A 16,623-nucleotide genomic window follows, 5' to 3' on the forward strand; every position below is an offset into this window, starting at 1 on the left:
TGCCCTCACTGCCTCTATGTCATCCACACTCCTCCCTACCCACCAAGGATTTCTCGTGCCGTCCCGCACTTCGTGCGGGCTCTTTTCCACATCTCCACCAATCCACATCGCTTGGAATTCCTAAGCGAGCCCGAGTGGCTCTTCCCCATGACGCTTCCTCTCCACTCCCACCAGCGCCGGGATTCAGTCTCTTTAGCACATGCTGTTCTGCTGGTTCACTCTGCATCTGTTTCCCAAGTCCCAGTCTTGTCTCCGCAACAAAGTAGATAATAGTTATGGATAACACATAAAAGCCCTTGCTATGGACCTGACACTGTTCTAAATTCTTGACACATACAAATTCAGCGAATCCTCCAATAACCCTTTGAAGATGAGGAAACTGAGGCACTGAGAGGTCACACGGCTAGTGAGTAACGACTAGGATTCACTCAGGCAGCGTGACTCAGCCCTGACATTGTACGTGTGCTGGCCCTCTGCGTATGCAGGTCAGCTGAACTGCCCATCTAATTACCCATTACTTCACTTTTGTCCCTGCCGTTCAGACATTTGTCAAACATCCAATTAGACTGGATTGGGTAAGTCTGCCCTCAGAGGATGTGCGGGAAGCTAGTCTAGTTCACTTACCACAGTGCCTGACACATGGAGACTCCCAGTTCAGCCTGTATTTGTTGAATGAATAGATGAGCACTTTTCGGGGTGGGGGTGGGGCGGGGCACGTAATGTGCTAAACGTCTCAAGAGCATTATCTTACTGAGTCTTACCATAGCCCTGTGAGGCAGGTACTATGATCTCCGTTTTACAGAAAGATTCATAGTTGCACAGGGTCACACAGCCAGGGAGCCGGGGGCTGGAATTGGAACCCCCCCGCCTGATACTCCTGCTCAGACATGAAGCTGGGCAGCCTCTCCACTGAGGTGGGCTACTGGCAGGCCTGTGTCAGGCACGCAGTTGGGGCAGGTGAGGGGGTGTGGGACAGACCCGGGGGCAACAGTCATCGTAGGAATGATGGTGGCTGGGAAAGGGGGGGCTGTGGACAAGTGGGTGTGCTTCCATGGGCGGAACATCCCTCCCTAACTCTCTTCCCCTGGCTGTCTGCAAGGACGGAAAGGCTTAAGTGTTGACTTTCCCAGCCTCCCTGGCAGCCAAGGGTGATGATGAGATCAGATCTGGCAGAGATGTAGGGGAAGTCTGGCAGGGATGCGGGCAGGGGGGGAAGGTTGGGTTTCTGAGAAATCTGGTTTTGTGATAAGAAGGAGGGGCACAGCCTACTGCCTTTCCCCGTTCTTTCTGTAGTGAATACAGTGCCTGGTAGTGTCCGGCAGAGATGCCAACCCGGATACCACTTAGCTACTGAACCAGGACCAGCAATTGCTAACTTCTTATTTTATTTTAGAAAAGGAACCCCTAATTTGTTTTCCCCACTTTGGATTTTCTGAACGTGAAACGAAACATGTTTTTTTGTTTATTTGTTCTTTGGCAGCACTGTGTGGCATGCGGGATCCTAGTTCCCCAACAAGGGATCAAACCCACACCCCCTCCATTAGAAGCACAAAGTCCTGACCACTGGACCACCAGGGAAGTCGCCCAAACATGTTCTTTTTTTTCCTTTTTAAAAAAAAAATAAATTTATTTTTGGCTGTGTTGGGTCTTCGTTTCTGTGCGAGGGCTTTCTCTAGTTGCGGCTAGTGGGGGCCACTCTTCATCGCGGTGCATGGGCCTCTCACTATCGCGCCCTCTCTTGTTGCGGAGCACAGGCTCCAGAAGCGCAGGTTCATAGTTGTGGCTCAGGGCCCCAGTTGCTCCACGGCATGTGGGATCTTCCCAGACCAGGGCTCGAACCCGTGTCCCCTGAATTAGCAGGTGGACTCTTAACCACTGCGCCACCAGGGAAGCCCAATCACATAGAATTTTATTTCTCTTCTTGTGGACAGGAGGTCTAGGTGTCGTGTGGTGCCCCCAAGTGTCAGGGACCCAGCTGGGTCCAGCTCACGCCCCCCCAACAGCCCTGGGGGTCGTATGCCAGGAAGGGAGGTAAAGAAGGGCACACATCTGTCTCTTAAGGGCAAAACTGATACGCACTGGGTCACACCTACCGGCAAGGAGGCTGAGAAGTGTAGACTTTACTCTGGGGCTAGAGACTGGCAATGAGGAGTCCGCCACGTGTGGCCCTGGGAGGTACCTCCACCGTGCCTGGTACAGGAGTGCTCAACAAGCATCAGGTGCTGTTCACATCCAGACCTGCCTCTCCTTCACAGATGAGGAAACCGAGTCCCAGAGAGGGAGCAGGGGTCGTTCAAGGTCACTCACCTACACGGTGAGTGTGGCCCCGACTCCCAGGCCTGCTCCTTTGCTGCGGAGAAGGCCTCCCCCAGCACGGTGCCTCCCTCTGCATCTCCACATTCCTGGCCTTTCAGACCAGAAGAGTCTAGACGGCTCACTGCAAAGAAGAGGCAAGTGTATGTAGATCTATTATTTACTAGTCTCTCCAGCGTAACTGCATCCTTGCTGCAGTGAAATCAGAGCAAAGCACCAACACTGAGATCTCTGGGATCCACTCAGTCACCCAAACTGGGGGACTGGACCTCTCAGCCTGCTGGGAGAGGGCCTGGACCAGAGGGTGGGTGAGGTGGGCTATGGGGACAGTGACAGCCATCAGACCCTGTCAGCTAATTCTCCAGACAGGCCACATCTTCTGGAGAAGCAGACTTATCACAGATTTCTCATGCCAGGGCAGAACTGATAAAAGAGGCTGTCTCTAACTTTATCAGTGGTGTCAAAATGGCTAAAGAAAGAATGTGAGCCCTGCCTCTGAGATGGGGTGGAGGCAGGGCAGGGACTGGGGCCCGGGCTGGGGGCTGCACAGTCTCAGGATAAAATTAGAAAATACAGTGAACTGGGGCCTGGATCCACCCTGGCCAGCCCGGTGAGGCCACTCGGTCCCCACCCTCCCATCCCCCACTGCCCACCCCCTCCAGCGAGGCTGAGGCTCCGGTGGGATGGAGCTTCAGGCGAAGCTGGGGTGATAATTCAAAAAACATCTCCTGCCAACCCAGAAAACCTCTCCACCAAAGTCACAAGAAGACAGACGCGTTACTGAATAAGCACGAAGCCAGGACTCTGTGCTCATCACAGAGATGGCAGAGCAGGAAGTAGTCTCGCCCCTTTCATGCCAGTTCAACCCATCTGTCCTCGTCCTCAAGAGAAACAGAAACCAGTCCTGAGAGGCCTGGCAGCCCTGTCTGTCACACAGCTCACCGGCCGCCCACCCCGCCCTGCCCCACTGGGACTGAGGGGGCCACCTGCGTTTGCTAACCGCCTTTATCTGGAGGAAAAGCAAACTTCTCATTTCTTTACAACTGGAAGCAGGCTTGCAAGCCAGGCCACGGAAATAAGGCTCCTACCGCACAGGGCATCTGGCCGAGGGGGGTGCAACCTCTCTCCAGAGAGATGCCCCCAGGTTCTTGGGAGACGGTCCAGCGTTGTCAAACTGGCAAGAGGCTGATTTAGCTTTTAAACAGATTTACACACACACACAAGAAAGAGAAGGGAAAGAACTTACAAGTTTTCTAAAGGAAATGCTCTAAGGAAGGGGAGGAGAGTGTTTACGTTCTTTGCATCAGCGAGTATTAACTTTTTCTCATTTTAAATTTGCATTTGCCTTTACAGCCATCTCTGCTTGCACCACTCAAAGCCCAAGGGACTCAGCAGCACAGCGGGCCGGCCCTGGCTCAAGGCCCTCCTGCGGGTCTTACTGAGGACTCTAGCCTGAGAGACAGCTGCTCCGCGAGCTCCGAGGAACTGCTCTGAAGAGGAAGGGGAGAAGCCAATTTATATACGATTTTTTTGGCTAGGAAATACAGGTAGTCAAGCATACATCTTGGTAAATGATTATTCCTAGTCACAAAGAACAGACGTCTCAAGTTAATGATTCTAGTGCTTTTCAATGTATGGGAAGATGCAGGAATCTGGGGTTATTGGAATCCTTCCTGAGAAATGCATCTAACTATCTAGGGGCCGGTTATCCAAAGCACAGAATGCTTCCTCCTGTCTTCTATCCGGATGGTGGGCGACTGCAGTGGGCTGTGACTTGTAGAATTCGGTGGTGAACGACGCTTTTTGTTCTTTGTTCACACACACATGATCTTTTTGGTCTGTTTCAGAGTCTTTCACAACTTTTCCTTGAAGAGGCTTGAATTATAAAATAATCCCTTACTCTTTTTTTAATTAATTAATTAATTTTTGAACTTTATTTTTTTAATATTTGGAGCTTTCTTTCAGTCATTTTTCTACAGTTATCATGATTTTATTTTATTTATTTATTTTGGACTGCATTGGGTCTTTGTTGCTGCGCCAGGCTTTCTCGAGTTGCGGCGAGCAGGGGCTACTTACTCTTCCTTGTGGTGTGCAGGCTTACTCATTGTGGTGGCCTCTCTTGTTGTGGAACATGGGTTCTAGGCGTGCAGGCTTCGTGGCATGTGGGATCTTCCTGGACCAGGGCTTGAACCCGTGTCCCCTGCATTGGCAGGTGGATTCCTAACCACTGTGCCTCCAGGGAAGCCCCATCCCTTACTTCTTTTTTTTTTTTTTTTTTTTTTTTTTGTGGTACGCGGGCCTCTCACTGTTGTGGCCTCTCCCGTTGCGGAGCACAGGCTCCGGACGCACAGGCTCAGCAGCCATGGCTCACGGGCCCAGCCGCTCCGCGGCATATGGGATCCTCCCAGACCGGGGCACGAACCCGTATCCCCTGCATCGGCAGGCGGACTCTCAACCACTGCGCCACCAGGGAGGCCCCCCATCCCTTACTTCTTGAAATCAGTTTGTTGAACAGCAGAACTCATGAGCTAGAATCGTAACACCTGCTTGATGCTTGACCTTTGTTTTTGCTGTGTGTGTGTGTGTGTGTGTGTGTGTGTGTGTGTGTGTGTGTGCTGTGAGGCTTGCAGGATCTCAGTTTCCTGACCAGGATTGAACCCAGGCCCCAGCAGTGAAAGCACCAAGTCCTAAACACTGGACTGCCAGGGAATTCCCAACACCTGCTTGATCTTGTTCACCCATCTTCCCGGCAAGCATGCTGCGGGGGGTAGGAGGCAGAGTCGGGGAGGCTGCCTGCTCTCTGGATGAAGACTCAGGCAGTGCCATGATGTTTGTGATCACGAATAAGTAATAGGAAGCGCCATGATAACTTTAAATCTCAATTCTCAATGTAGTAATTAAAATTGCCAAGTCCCAGGTAAACATCCAAACTGAACACCTCTCGGGTGAGATGCCTTTCCTCTTGCTTGCCTTCTAGAGGGAATGTGGTCAGTTCCTCCTTTCTCCCTCACCTCCTCCCACCTCCCCAGCTGGGGGATTGCAGCAGGGCCTGGAGGGAGGGCAGGAGGGGAGGCAGAGAGCTCTCACTCAGCGTTCCTGGTTCCTGTGTTCTGGGTCTTGCCCAAGTTCAAGCTGTCTCTCTCCCCACTGCCTCTTCCCTCCCCCTCCCTGCCGTGGGTGCTCTGGAGGTTGCCTTGCTCCCCCTCCCATTCCCAGGATGAAGCTGGGCGCCCCCCAGCTCCTGGTTTCTGTATGTGAGGTGGGGAATGGGACACTAACAGGGCCCTCCAGAGACACCCTCTCCCTCTCTCTGGCAGCCTGATCCTTTCACCCCCGAGGCATGAGGCCAATTCCGGAGTATTTCCTTTGGAAGTGTGCGTGTACTCCAGCCCCTCCTTTGGTGACAAGGCACCTCACCTGCTGTGTTTTCAAATGGGTCCCTCAGTGCCTTTCACACAGGGCCCAGCACACCACACGCGCGTGCAGAGAGGCCCACCTGAGCCCGTGTGCAGAGATGGGGTCCCAGGAGGGCAGAGTCCCTGGGCCATTGGCAGATGTTTGCTGAGCAGAGGCCCATCGCGTGGCTCGATCCGGGCCTGGTGGAGACGGGCATAAAGCTCTGGGTTTCCTCTCCTAGAGGAGTGGACCTGGGCACCCTCGCAGACCTCGGCGTCCTCATCTGTAAGCCAGGCACATCACGGTTCATATGTCACAGGACGGTGTGGGGTGAACGGAGGGGGCCGGTGAGGGCCGGGCTGGTTCTTACAGTGGTCCCTGTGGCGCCCCACCCCATCTGTCACACACAGGCCACCACTGCGGGTCTAATTCGGAAATAGCGTTTATTGAGGTGTCCCCACAGGCCGGCCCTGAGTCCCAGCCGCTAGCGCCTCGGGCTCACTCCTCCTTCTCGTCCCCGTGGGTGATGATGTAGCACAGGGACTTGTAGTCGATGTTCCCAGCCAGGTCCATAGGCGTCAGGGCGAACATCTGCTCCACCTGGGGAGGCACTGGTCAGACGCTGCCCAGCCAGGGCATCCTGGGGGCCGGTGCCTGGGACCCGAGGGAGGCCTGCGACCCTTCGCCCCGCCCCTGGGGCTGTACGCTGCCCCTTAGCGTTTTCAGCCGGAGGCTGGGGCAGGAGCGAAGGGTGCGGTGGGTCACAGGGCCCACCCTGGCCACAGGGCCCGGCCCCTCCCCTCCCCTCCCCCTCCCCAGTGTAGGAAACCTCTTCCAGATCCTGAGGTGCACCACACTCTCACGCCTGGGCCTCTGCACACACAGCTGGCCCAGCCTGCACCCTCCTCCCTTTCTGATTCCACGTCCTTCACCCTCCAGATCCCAAGAGAGATGGCACCTCCTCCGGAAAGCTGGGCTCTAAGCCCACGAGGGCAGCGGGTCACCGAGACCTCCCCAGGGCCCTGTGGGGTGGGGGCCCTGCGAAGGGGCCCGGAGGGGTGTTGAAGGAGCCGGAATCTTCACCTCGGCCAGAGAGAACTTGTCTGCCTGGGTCAGGAGAAGCTGCTTGAACCTGGAGGAGGGGGGAGCAGTGGGGAGGGCCTGGCAGGGTCGGCCGATCCGGGAGGGGAAAATGGAGGCTCCCCTGGCTCAAGTGGCCACCCTCACAAGGGGACACCCCCCTCCCTGCTTCCGTCCAGCATGGTGCCCCCCGCACTCGCCCTGCTGCTGCTGCTCGCACTTACTCGTCCCTGTTTACCACGCCCTTGCCACTGGGATCAAACAGGCGGAAGGCGCTCAGGATGGCTTCCTCGGGGTCTGTCCCTGGGAGGCCGAGGGGGCCAGGTAAGCAGCCTCACTGCCGTCCTCCCAGTCCCACCCAGGAGGAACCCAGGGTGCAGGGAGAGTCCTCCAGTCCCAGAGAAGCGAGAGGGTGTTCCGACAGAAAGTGCCCCTCGGGGCTCAGAGGCGCCAGGATCAGCTGTCCTTCTGAGATGGGTGAGCCTGGCAGGGAGACCAGGACTGGGGATTTGGGACTGGAAGCTGAGGGCATATTTCCCAACCCCGAGACGTGGGGTGATCAGTGCTCATGGGTCTGGAATGCAGAGGTGGGCCCTACAACCTCTGGGTGTGCAAGGGCCAGGTACGGTATGGAAGGGGTCTGGGTGGGATTCAGGCCGGGTCCAGGTGGGGTTCAAGCTCGCTGCCTGGCCAGGGGGATCCAGAGCTGCCCCAGGCTCACCGTTGAGCTTCTCTCCAAATAGTGTGAGGAAGACGGTGAAGTTGATGGGCCCCTTCCCCTCCTGCAGCATGGCATCCAGCTCCTCTTCTGGAACATTCACCTTCCCTGGGGGGGGCGGGACGTGAAATGGACACAGGGACCTTGAGTGTCCCTGAGTAGGGCCTGGGCTGCCCCTCCCTCCTTCCCAGGGTAGAGAGTGAGAGGCAGCTCTGGGTGGGGGAGGTGAAGTGGAAGGAAAGTGTGATGGGGGAGGGGGTGTGATGGGGGAGGGGTGTGAGAGGAGGGCGGAGGGGGAGCCGGGAGAAGAACACAGGCCCTGCGCTGCCCATCCCCTCTCAGCGGGCTCCCCCCAGCCCAGCAGCTCTGAGCCGGGACCCTGGTGCGAGCAAGGCAGGGCAGGGCCGGGTGGGAGGTGGGCGCCCTCACCCAGCTGGGAGTAGGTCTCTCGAAGGTCTGACTTGCAGATGATGCCGTCACGATTCTGGTCGATGCAGCTGAAGGCCTGTGAGGTGCGGGCCACAGTCTCCAGGTGGGAGCAGTCCCCACCCGGGGGAGGCGGGAGGTGGGGGCATCCTGGGTGGTGGGAGGAGCAAGGACAGGGGCCAGGACCACTGACCTACAGAGAAGAGGGGTGTACTGGGGGCAGGGTGTCCGGATGGGTCCCAGGCTGTTGGGGGTAGGGCACTCACTTCCTTGAACTCCTGGATCTGGGCTTGCTCAAACATGGAAAAGACGTTGGAAGAGCCTCGCTGGGCCTGCTTGGTGGCCGCAGCCTTGCCCCGGGTCCCCGCCTTCCTGCTGGCCTGCAACACAGTGCGGAGGGGTCCTCTCCCCAGCTCCCCAAGGACTCCCTGCCACAGACCTCCCCAGAGCATTCCCAGGAGAGCCCGGGTCAGGGTCCTCTTCCTGTCCCTGGAGACCATCTCTCCGGGCCCAACACAGGCACAGAAGTCACTGGCTCCGCTCCCCCGGCCCAAAGGACAGCACCTGGGGGGCCGCCGGCCTTGAGTCCCCCCCACCTGGCACTCACCATCGTCTCTCTCTGCAGCAGCCTCGTTGCTGCGAGGGGCCCACAGCCCCCTTTATGTCTCAGCCTTATCACCTGGGGCGCACCAAATAAGGACAGGAAGAGAGGATAGGCCCAAACTTGGCAGCCTCTGCCTGGGCTGGGGGAGGACAGGGCCCCCGAGCAGATTCCAGCCACGTTCCTGGCGACCTTCAGGCCCCCCCCTCCCCGCCGCCCTGTGACATCCGGGTGTCTACCGACCCTGACAGCACCGGGTGAAACACCTCCTGAGAGGAGAGTCGCAACTCTCACCACTCTCATGCTGAACGAGGGGCCCCTGTAACTCCACCTGACTGTCCTTCCTGCAGTTCCAGCCCAGAACCCGCTCAGGCCAAGAGGACAGCAGTGGTGCGGGGGGCTGGCCTGGGGCCCCCACTGGGCTTGGGAGGGCAGTTGGTGGTTCTGAGGATGGTGTCTGGCCTGAGACCCCTGGGGATTCCCAGAGGTTTGAGTGAAGATGCTTGGCCCTGGCCTCTGGCCCCTCTGACCAAGGGGCAGAAGGCAGCCCTGAGCTGGCTGTGACCCCAGACAGAGCCTCCATGTGATGCTTTTGGAGCACGGAGTACTGCCCGGACCCCAAGCATCCCCTGGGATCCCCATGAAAGTGGGTCACGAGCCCTTCTCGTGGGGCTCAACCACAGAGTGAGGGGCCCGGGCTCCGTCCGCTGTGCCAGAGCAGCAGCCTCGAGGCTCCTTGCGGGGCTGGGGTAGACAGGGGCTGGGGCGCTGGGGGGCTGGGAACCGCCCAGAGCAGGGGTGGGCTGCTGGCTGCTCCCTGAACCCGGTACAGGAGACGGCCCACTGGGGTGAGGAATGCGGGGAGGCCAGCTGGGAGAGCAGGGTTCTCCTCCATCAGCCCGAATGTCCCTTTTGTATAGCAAGTAAGTATTTTATAACACCTCTTTTACTCTCCTGAAATGAAATTCATAGGCTATACAAGCTACCTCCATAGAGAATTGTAAAAAAAACCCCAAAACAATACAATGCCCTGAACCATAACATAAAGGACAACTAGGAAATAATTTATGGTAAAATGAGATCAAATACTGCAGCTGAATGGTGGAACACGAGTACATTACTACTGATAATGAAGTCATCAGATGCTCACACAAACTTCTGATGCATAATTTAGACTCGAGAGAACTAAAAAGATCAGAAGTAATTCCACATGAGGCATACCAGAAAACGAGAGAGCATCTCAAGGAGGATGTGACAACTCAAAATCACAACTTGGGGTTAAGTTCTGAATAAAACAACACAGTCATTCCAGATTTGCTGGATAGTTTCTCTCATTGAGAAGTGAGTGAAATACACCCTACTATATACAAAATAGACAATCAACAAGGACCTACTGTGTGGCACAAGGAACTCTACTCGATACTCTGTAATAAGCTATACGGGAAAAGAATCTGAAAAAGAGTGGATATATGTACATGTAAAACTGAATCACTTTGCTGTACACCTGAAACTAACACAACGTTGTAAATCAACTATAGTCCCATATAAAAGTTAAATTAAAAAAGGATGATAACATCCAAAGACCTGAAAAAAAAGGGCGTGTATGTTAAAATCTTACAAATACGTGTTCATAAGTAACTGGTCTTAGGCCCTAGGCTTGGCTAACTTGAAATAGGCATTTCATCCAGGACCAAATTGGAAGGACCGCAGAAATCATGTGACTTCTTGTAATCCTGGCCTCCCACTGCAGTCACTGTCACAACCCAAGTGGCTCCAAGGGATCCCCTGTTGAGACCGAGCTGCAGCAGGACAAGTCCCAAGAACCAGCCGTCCTTCCCAGACACTCCCTTAGAGCTCCTGGAGACCTCAGAACCACACCCCGCATCCCACAGGCTGGGGGGCAGAGGCCTGGGCAAGTCCAGGACCTCTGACCACACCCCGCCAGGCCACCCCATTCCTGTTCCTAAGGCCTGGTCTGTCACTCTTCACACTCCCTGGCATAGCTCTGTGGAGAGGATGGCAAATTCCAAAACACGCCTAGGCCTGCAGAGTGTCTGTGTACGTGTGACCACGTCTATATGTTTATTGTCCTCACAGTCTTATACACAGAGATCAAAGAACGGTGGACAAGGTCATGTTCTAAACTTTTAAAACTTTTAATTAAAAAACCCCACACAGTCCCAGGTTGGGCATGGAGAGGTTGGTGTGGTACATGGAGGTCTGGTGAGAAGAAAGAGGCCTAGGTTGTCCCTTGGGGGTGTGCTGAGTGCTGCTGGGGTTTCTGAGTGCCCAGCGCCGTGGGAGCCGAGGACTCGATCCCGGAGATGCTCCCAGGCCTGTCTGTGGGTGGGGGGACTCCTCCTTTTCCTGGGCCCCTCTGGGCAGGGGCTTTGGGGGCTCTGTCTCTTGCACCTCCTGTGAGGGTCCATCCCAGAACCAGAAACCACTCAGGGATGGCAGGATGGGAGGGAAAAGGCTGCCACCTCCAGGCCTCGGGGTACCCACAGCCTCCAACATGGAGCTGGTCCCTTCCATTTCCCAGGCCTCGGTGATCTGCAGCTCCCCGGGGCCCCCTGTGGAGCCCAGGTCTAGGTCTGGCCAGGTCATGAGGGCTGCCTCCCTATGTGGGCTGGGTTCCCAGGGAAACCAGGCCATAGTAGGGTCCAGAGGGCACCACCTTCCCAGAGCCAGGGCTGAGCCAGGCTGAAAGCTCCAAGAGGCAAGCAGTGCAGAAATGCAACAAAATCCTGAGTTAATAACTCCCTTCTGGGCCCCTGATTGCAGCAAGAAAGGCGAGGTACTTTGGGGGTTCTCCATTCCTGTTCATCTCAGCCCCCAACCCAGTCAGGGCCCTAGGGCTATCCTACCAACTGACCCTGAGAGAAGAGGCCTGCTCAGGGCCTCACCGCATCCCCAGAGAAGCTTTCCCCATCTCCTGGGGTGACAGCGGGGATGGGAGGCATCCAAGGTCCTTACAAGGAGAAGCCTCTTGACTGGACCAGGTTGAGGGCACCTGTAGGAAGTGTGTCCCCTGGAGCGCAGGTCTAGTAGCGGCCACAGCCTCCTCCTTGCCTTGCAGCCTTTATTCTCACTGGCCCAGCATGCAGGCCTTCTTACAGGCCACCGCGGAGATCAAGGCCGCACCCCGGCCGCTGCCCTCCTCCGACTCGATGAAGGTGATTTCACAGCTGGGCGTCAGCCTGCGCACACTGGCGTGGAACCGCTCCTTGAAGCTGAGCAGCGGGCAAGCGGGGGCTGCGGTTAGTTAACACGCTTAAGGCAGGGCAGGGGCTAAGCCAAGGGGAACCTCCCCCTGAGTCTGTGGGCTTAGGGGAGCGAGGAGATTAAGAATCCTTGGGACCTCGGAGAGCATCCGTTTCGGTCTGCATATCATAGATGGAGACCGATGCCCGGGCTCTGCCCTTAGGAGGCGAGCTCACAAGAGGGAGGCTGGACCCGGCGGGGAGGTGCAGACGGCTGAGCGGGCCCACCTGGGGTGCAGCTTGTACACTGAGCCGTCCACGCCCACGGTGATGCGCATCACGTCCTCGCTGCGGCTCTCGCGCATGCGGTTGATGACGCCCGCCAGCCCCGCGGCGCACATGCGCGCGGCGCGGGTGGACACGCTCTCGCAGGCGCGGCGCACGATGTCGCAGTCGGTGGCCGACGGCATCAGCCCCAGCGTGCTCAGGATGTTGTAGATCTGCTTGCGGTCGCCCGAGTCACTGCGGGGCGGGGACAGGAGGGCGTCGCGGGAGGGTCGCTTGGTCCCAGACCAGCCCGATCCCCACCGCGGCGGCTTCTATCTCCTCCCCCTGCCCACCTCTCCCAGGCAAAGCGCTTCTGGGGCTCGGGCTTCCGAGCGGAGCGGGTCTGACTCCGCCAGGGACCAGAGGTAATCTGGTCATTACTCCTCTCTCTAAACCCAGGGTTTCCGCCCTAACGTGGGTGACACTGCCGCGCTTCGGGGCTGTTGTGTGGATGAAGTGAGACGAGGTCCACAGCGGGTGGGAAAGCACAGAGAGGACGCCTGGTCTCCGTCAGCTGCCCGACGGCGGGTTCCCCGGGGGCCTGAAGGCTACTCCCGCCGCCGTTGCCCCACCCTGGAACCTTACCCGGTCCTGGGCTCCTGACCCCTGACCTCACCAGGGTCCCGCCCCTGCCCTCTGAGCCCCGCCCCCACGCCCCGTGGGTCCGGGTCCAGGACCCCGCCCCGCGCACGCCACCACTGTACCCAACCCCGCGCCCCCGCGCGCCCGCGCACCTCTCCACCTGCGACACGAAGCGTGTCTCGAAGGCGCCGCGCGTGCGCAGCTTCTCCGAGGCCTCCCCGTGGAAGAGCAGGTTCTCGTCCACAAGCTTCAGCAGCACGAGCCGCACCAGCTCGCCCATGTACTTGCCGCCGATGAGCTTCTCGTACCTGGACAGAGAGCAGCCGGGTCATCCCCAGCAGGGAGGTCCCCACGAGCAGGCAGAGGCCAGCCACCACCCCCAGTCACGGCCACGAGGAGGCCATGTGGGACGCTGTGACCACCCCCCGCCTTGGCAAAACCGGGTTCATGCCCGTTCCCGCATTTATCAACAGGGGCTTTGGGGCCTCGGGAGAACGCTCTACTGTGGGGCCTCGGTTCAGTCCCTCTGAGACCATCCTCAGGGAGGACCCTGCGCTGAGCCCACTTGGGTTTTCCCACAGCTGTGGAACGAGTGCTGTTCTCATCACCCAGTGTCAGTTGGGGAAGCTCAGGCTTAGAGCGGCTAGTGACCAGCCTGGGGCGGGCCTCTGCTCACTTGCTAGGGCTCCTAGGTCCCTGCGCTCCTGGAATCCACGGAGTTGGCCCGGTGGCGCTAGAGCCTGTAAACCTCCGTATTTTCATCTTGTAGTACAGTGAATACTACCGACCTAGTAGAGGTTTATGAGAGCCCGAGAGGAAGCTCATGAAAGAATTAGCACGTGCCTGGCGCGCCGCAGAAGGCGGCTGATAAAGGAGAGCCCTGACTCAGGACAAGCTCTGTGAGGGCTGGCTCTCCAGCTATCCGCGAACCCACAGCGTACCCCCAAATACTATGATTCATTCTGTGAACGTGTTCAGAGCTGTACTTTGGGGGATTCTGGGCTAAACCCAGTTAACGTTGCTGGGGGGGCGTCTCAGAGCCTTCCTGTGCCAGGGGTCACCTGTCGGAAGCGGGGAGGTTCCCGCTCATCTATCCACAGACCCTTTTTTTTTTTTTTTTTTGGTAATCTTAGCTTGGCCACGCTGCGCAGCATGTGGGATCCGACCAGGGATGGAACCCACACCCCCCTGCAGTAGAAGCGCAGAGTCTTAACCACTGGGCCGCAAGGTAAGGCCCCATAGACCCTCTTTTTAAAGACTAATCCTTGGCATCTCTCACTGTTCCCGGTTCACAGAGGGGCACAGGCGTACGAGCTGAAGGAAGAGAAGAGCCAGCTTACGAAGGGATTGTCAGTTTGCTTTTCCCCAGAGCTGTTTAAAAACAAGCCCATTATCTGCGGGCCGGCCCCATCTGCCGCCGGAGCGGGGCGGGGCCGGCGTGGGGGGAGGGGGAGGGGCGGTCCTTACAGCTGCTGGCCGGGGTTCAGGGAGTTCTCGTCCACCACACGGTCGTACTCTCGCAGGAACTCGTCCAGCTCGCCCGAGTCCCCGAAGGCACCCCACTCGGTGTTGACACACATGCGGCCCTCGTCCCCTTCCACCAGCTCCACGTTCTGCATCTCCTCCATGTAGCAAGCGTTGCAGCCCGTGCCTGCAAGAGGCCGCAGTGTCAGGCCCCACCTGGCGCTGCGCTTCCTGGGATGCCTCCTCTGCTGGGTGCATCCCCCCGGCAGGAAGCCCCGTGTGGCCCTGTCTTCCCAGCTTCCTTGAGCCCTCCACCCCCAGCACTCCCTACATCCCCTGGAGCAAAGGAAACCAGCTCTCCCAAGAGCTGGAAGACCTGGGTTTGCTGTGTGACCTCAGGTAGATAAGCCCAATTCCCTGGGCGGCTCCTCTTCCCCAAGAGGGGTTGGTAACACCTACTCCTCCTATTACCTGGGTAGTTGAGAGAAATGAGGGAAAGAACATGTGTCAGAGTGCTTTGCCAATTAGAGATGGGTATGGGATGTTATGATTTTGTCTTGTCTATGCACCACCCTTGTGTTCTGGCACTTTCTAAGCATGTGTTTGAGCTTCTCTGTCCCAGGCTCTGTTGTGGGGAGGAGGCGGGCACCCAGAGGTGAGTAAGTCACAGTGTGGGCCCTTGGGAGCAGCACATGGGCCACTGCAGGCGGGCCTGGCTAAGGAATTTGTAATTTGCAGGGTCCCATGCAAAGTGAAAACATGGAGTCCTTTGTTCATAAACTGAGAGTTTCAAACTGGTGACAGCAGAGCTTCAATCTGAACGTGACTGCACACCCCTCAAGCCATCAGGGACAGCAACTCAGTCATGCCAACCTCACACCAGGAGTGGAGCTGCCTGGAATTCGGGCCCAGTGATGCCGGGCCTTCCAAGTTTTTGTGGGGAAAAAACACAGAAATCCAGACTTTGATATGGTTTCTCCCAATGTTTAGCTCTTGGTAATTATCATAAACATGTTTCTAAGCACATCAGGGCAGATGCGACCACGCGCCACTCTGCCATCTCTGCTCCAGATGGGGCGAGCCTGAGGCAAGCGGCTGTAGAGCCCAGGTGGTGGTGTCTTGGGGAACCGGAGAGAGCCAGGGGAGCACTGCCAGGGCCCCTGGAGCTCCTGTTTAGGTGTGGACTTAAAGAACTTTCCTATCAAACTCTTAGAGGAAAACATAGGCAGAACACTCTATGACATAAATCACAGCAAGATCCTTTTTGACCCACCTCCTAGAGAAGTGGAAATAAAAACAAAAATAAACAAATGGGACCTCATGAAACTTAATAGCTTTTGCACAGCAAAGGAAACCATAAACAAGACGAAAAGACAACCCTCAGAATGGGAGAAAATATTTGCAAATGAAGCAACTGACAAAGGATTAATCTCCAAAATTTACAAGCAGCTCATGCAGCTCAATATCAAAAAAACAAACAACCCAATCCAAAAATGGGCAGAAGACCTAAATAGACATTTCTCCAAAGAAGATATACAGATTGCCAACAAACACGTGAAAGAATGCTCAACATCATTAATCATTAGAGAAATGCAAATCAAAACTACAATGAGGGCTTCCCTGGTGGCGCAGTGGTTGCGAGTCCGCCTGCCGATGCAGGGGACATGGGTTCGTGCCCCGGTCCGGGAGGATCCCACGTGCCTTGGAGCAGCTGGGCCCGTGAGCCATGGCCGCTGGGCCTGCGCGTCCGGAGCCTGTGCTCCGCAGAGGGAGAGGCCACAACAGTGAGAGGCCCGCATACCGCAAAAAAAAAAAAAAAAAAAAAAAAAAAAAAAAAAAAAAACTACAATGAGATATCATCTCACACCGGTCAGAATGGCCATCATCCAAAAATCTACAAACAATAAATGCTGGAGAGGGTGTGGAGAAAAGGGAACACTCTTGCACTGTTGGCGGGAATGTAAATGGATACAGCCACTATGGAGAACAGTATGGAGGTTCCTTAAAAAACTAAAAATAGAACTACCATATGACCCAGCAATCCCATTACTGGGCATATACCCTGAGAAAACCATAATTCCAAAAGAGTCATGTACCACAATGTTCACTGCAGCTCTGTTTACAATAGCCAGGACATGGAAGCAACCTAAGTGTCCATCAACAGATGAATGGATAAAGAAGATGTGGCACATATATACAATGGAATATTACTCAGCCATAAGAAGGAACAAAACTGGGTCATTTGTAGTGAGGTGGATGGACCTAGAGTCTGTCATACAGAGTGAAGTAAGTCAGAAAGAGAAAAACAAATACCGTATGCTAACAAATATATATGGAATCTAAGGGGGAAAAAAGGTCATGAAGAACCTAGGGGCAAGATGGGAATAAAGACAGAGACTTACTAGAGAATGGACTTGAGGATATGGGGATGGGGAAGGGTAAGCTGTGACAAAGTGAGAGAGTGGCATGGACATATATACACTACCAAACGTAAAATAGATAGCTAGTGGGAA

General features: G+C 56.1%; 2 protein-coding genes across 5 annotated transcripts in view; both read right to left on the reverse strand.

Moving 5' to 3' along the window:
* Positions 1–6,144: 6,144 nt before the first annotated feature.
* MYL7 (myosin light chain 7) lies at positions 6,145–8,588 on the reverse strand. 4 transcript variants are annotated; one of them, XM_079711052.1, is made up of 6 exons: positions 8,200–8,588; positions 7,937–8,012; positions 7,511–7,615; positions 7,014–7,092; positions 6,793–6,841; positions 6,145–6,309 (listed from the first exon to the last, which is right to left on the reverse strand). In XM_079711052.1, the coding sequence occupies exons 1-6, from the start codon at positions 8,431–8,433 to the stop codon at positions 6,208–6,210; spliced, it is 645 nt and encodes a 214-aa protein (XP_079567178.1). In that variant the 5' UTR covers positions 8,434–8,588; the 3' UTR covers positions 6,145–6,207. The 4 variants fall into 4 exon arrangements, with proteins under 4 accessions (XP_079567178.1, XP_079567177.1, XP_079567179.1 ...); XM_079711051.1 differs by having other exon boundaries at positions 7,937–8,126; XM_079711053.1 differs by lacking the exon at positions 6,793–6,841 and having other exon boundaries at positions 7,937–8,126.
* A 2,089-nt stretch (positions 8,589–10,677) lies between these two features.
* The window catches only part of GCK (glucokinase), a gene marked incomplete at its 5' end in the record, with an annotated part of 47,648 nt that continues 41,702 nt past the window's right edge, over positions 10,678–16,623 (reverse strand). Inside the window, 4 exon segments of the mRNA XM_079711036.1 lie at positions 10,678–11,767; positions 12,026–12,259; positions 12,799–12,954; positions 14,114–14,297. Coding sequence (XP_079567162.1) covers positions 11,623–11,767; positions 12,026–12,259; positions 12,799–12,954; positions 14,114–14,297 — 719 coding nt within the window. The 3' untranslated portion in view covers positions 10,678–11,622.

This window comes from Hyperoodon ampullatus, assembly GCF_949752795.1.
Source record: "Hyperoodon ampullatus genome assembly, chromosome: 9".
NCBI lineage: Eukaryota > Metazoa > Chordata > Mammalia > Artiodactyla > Ziphiidae > Hyperoodon > Hyperoodon ampullatus.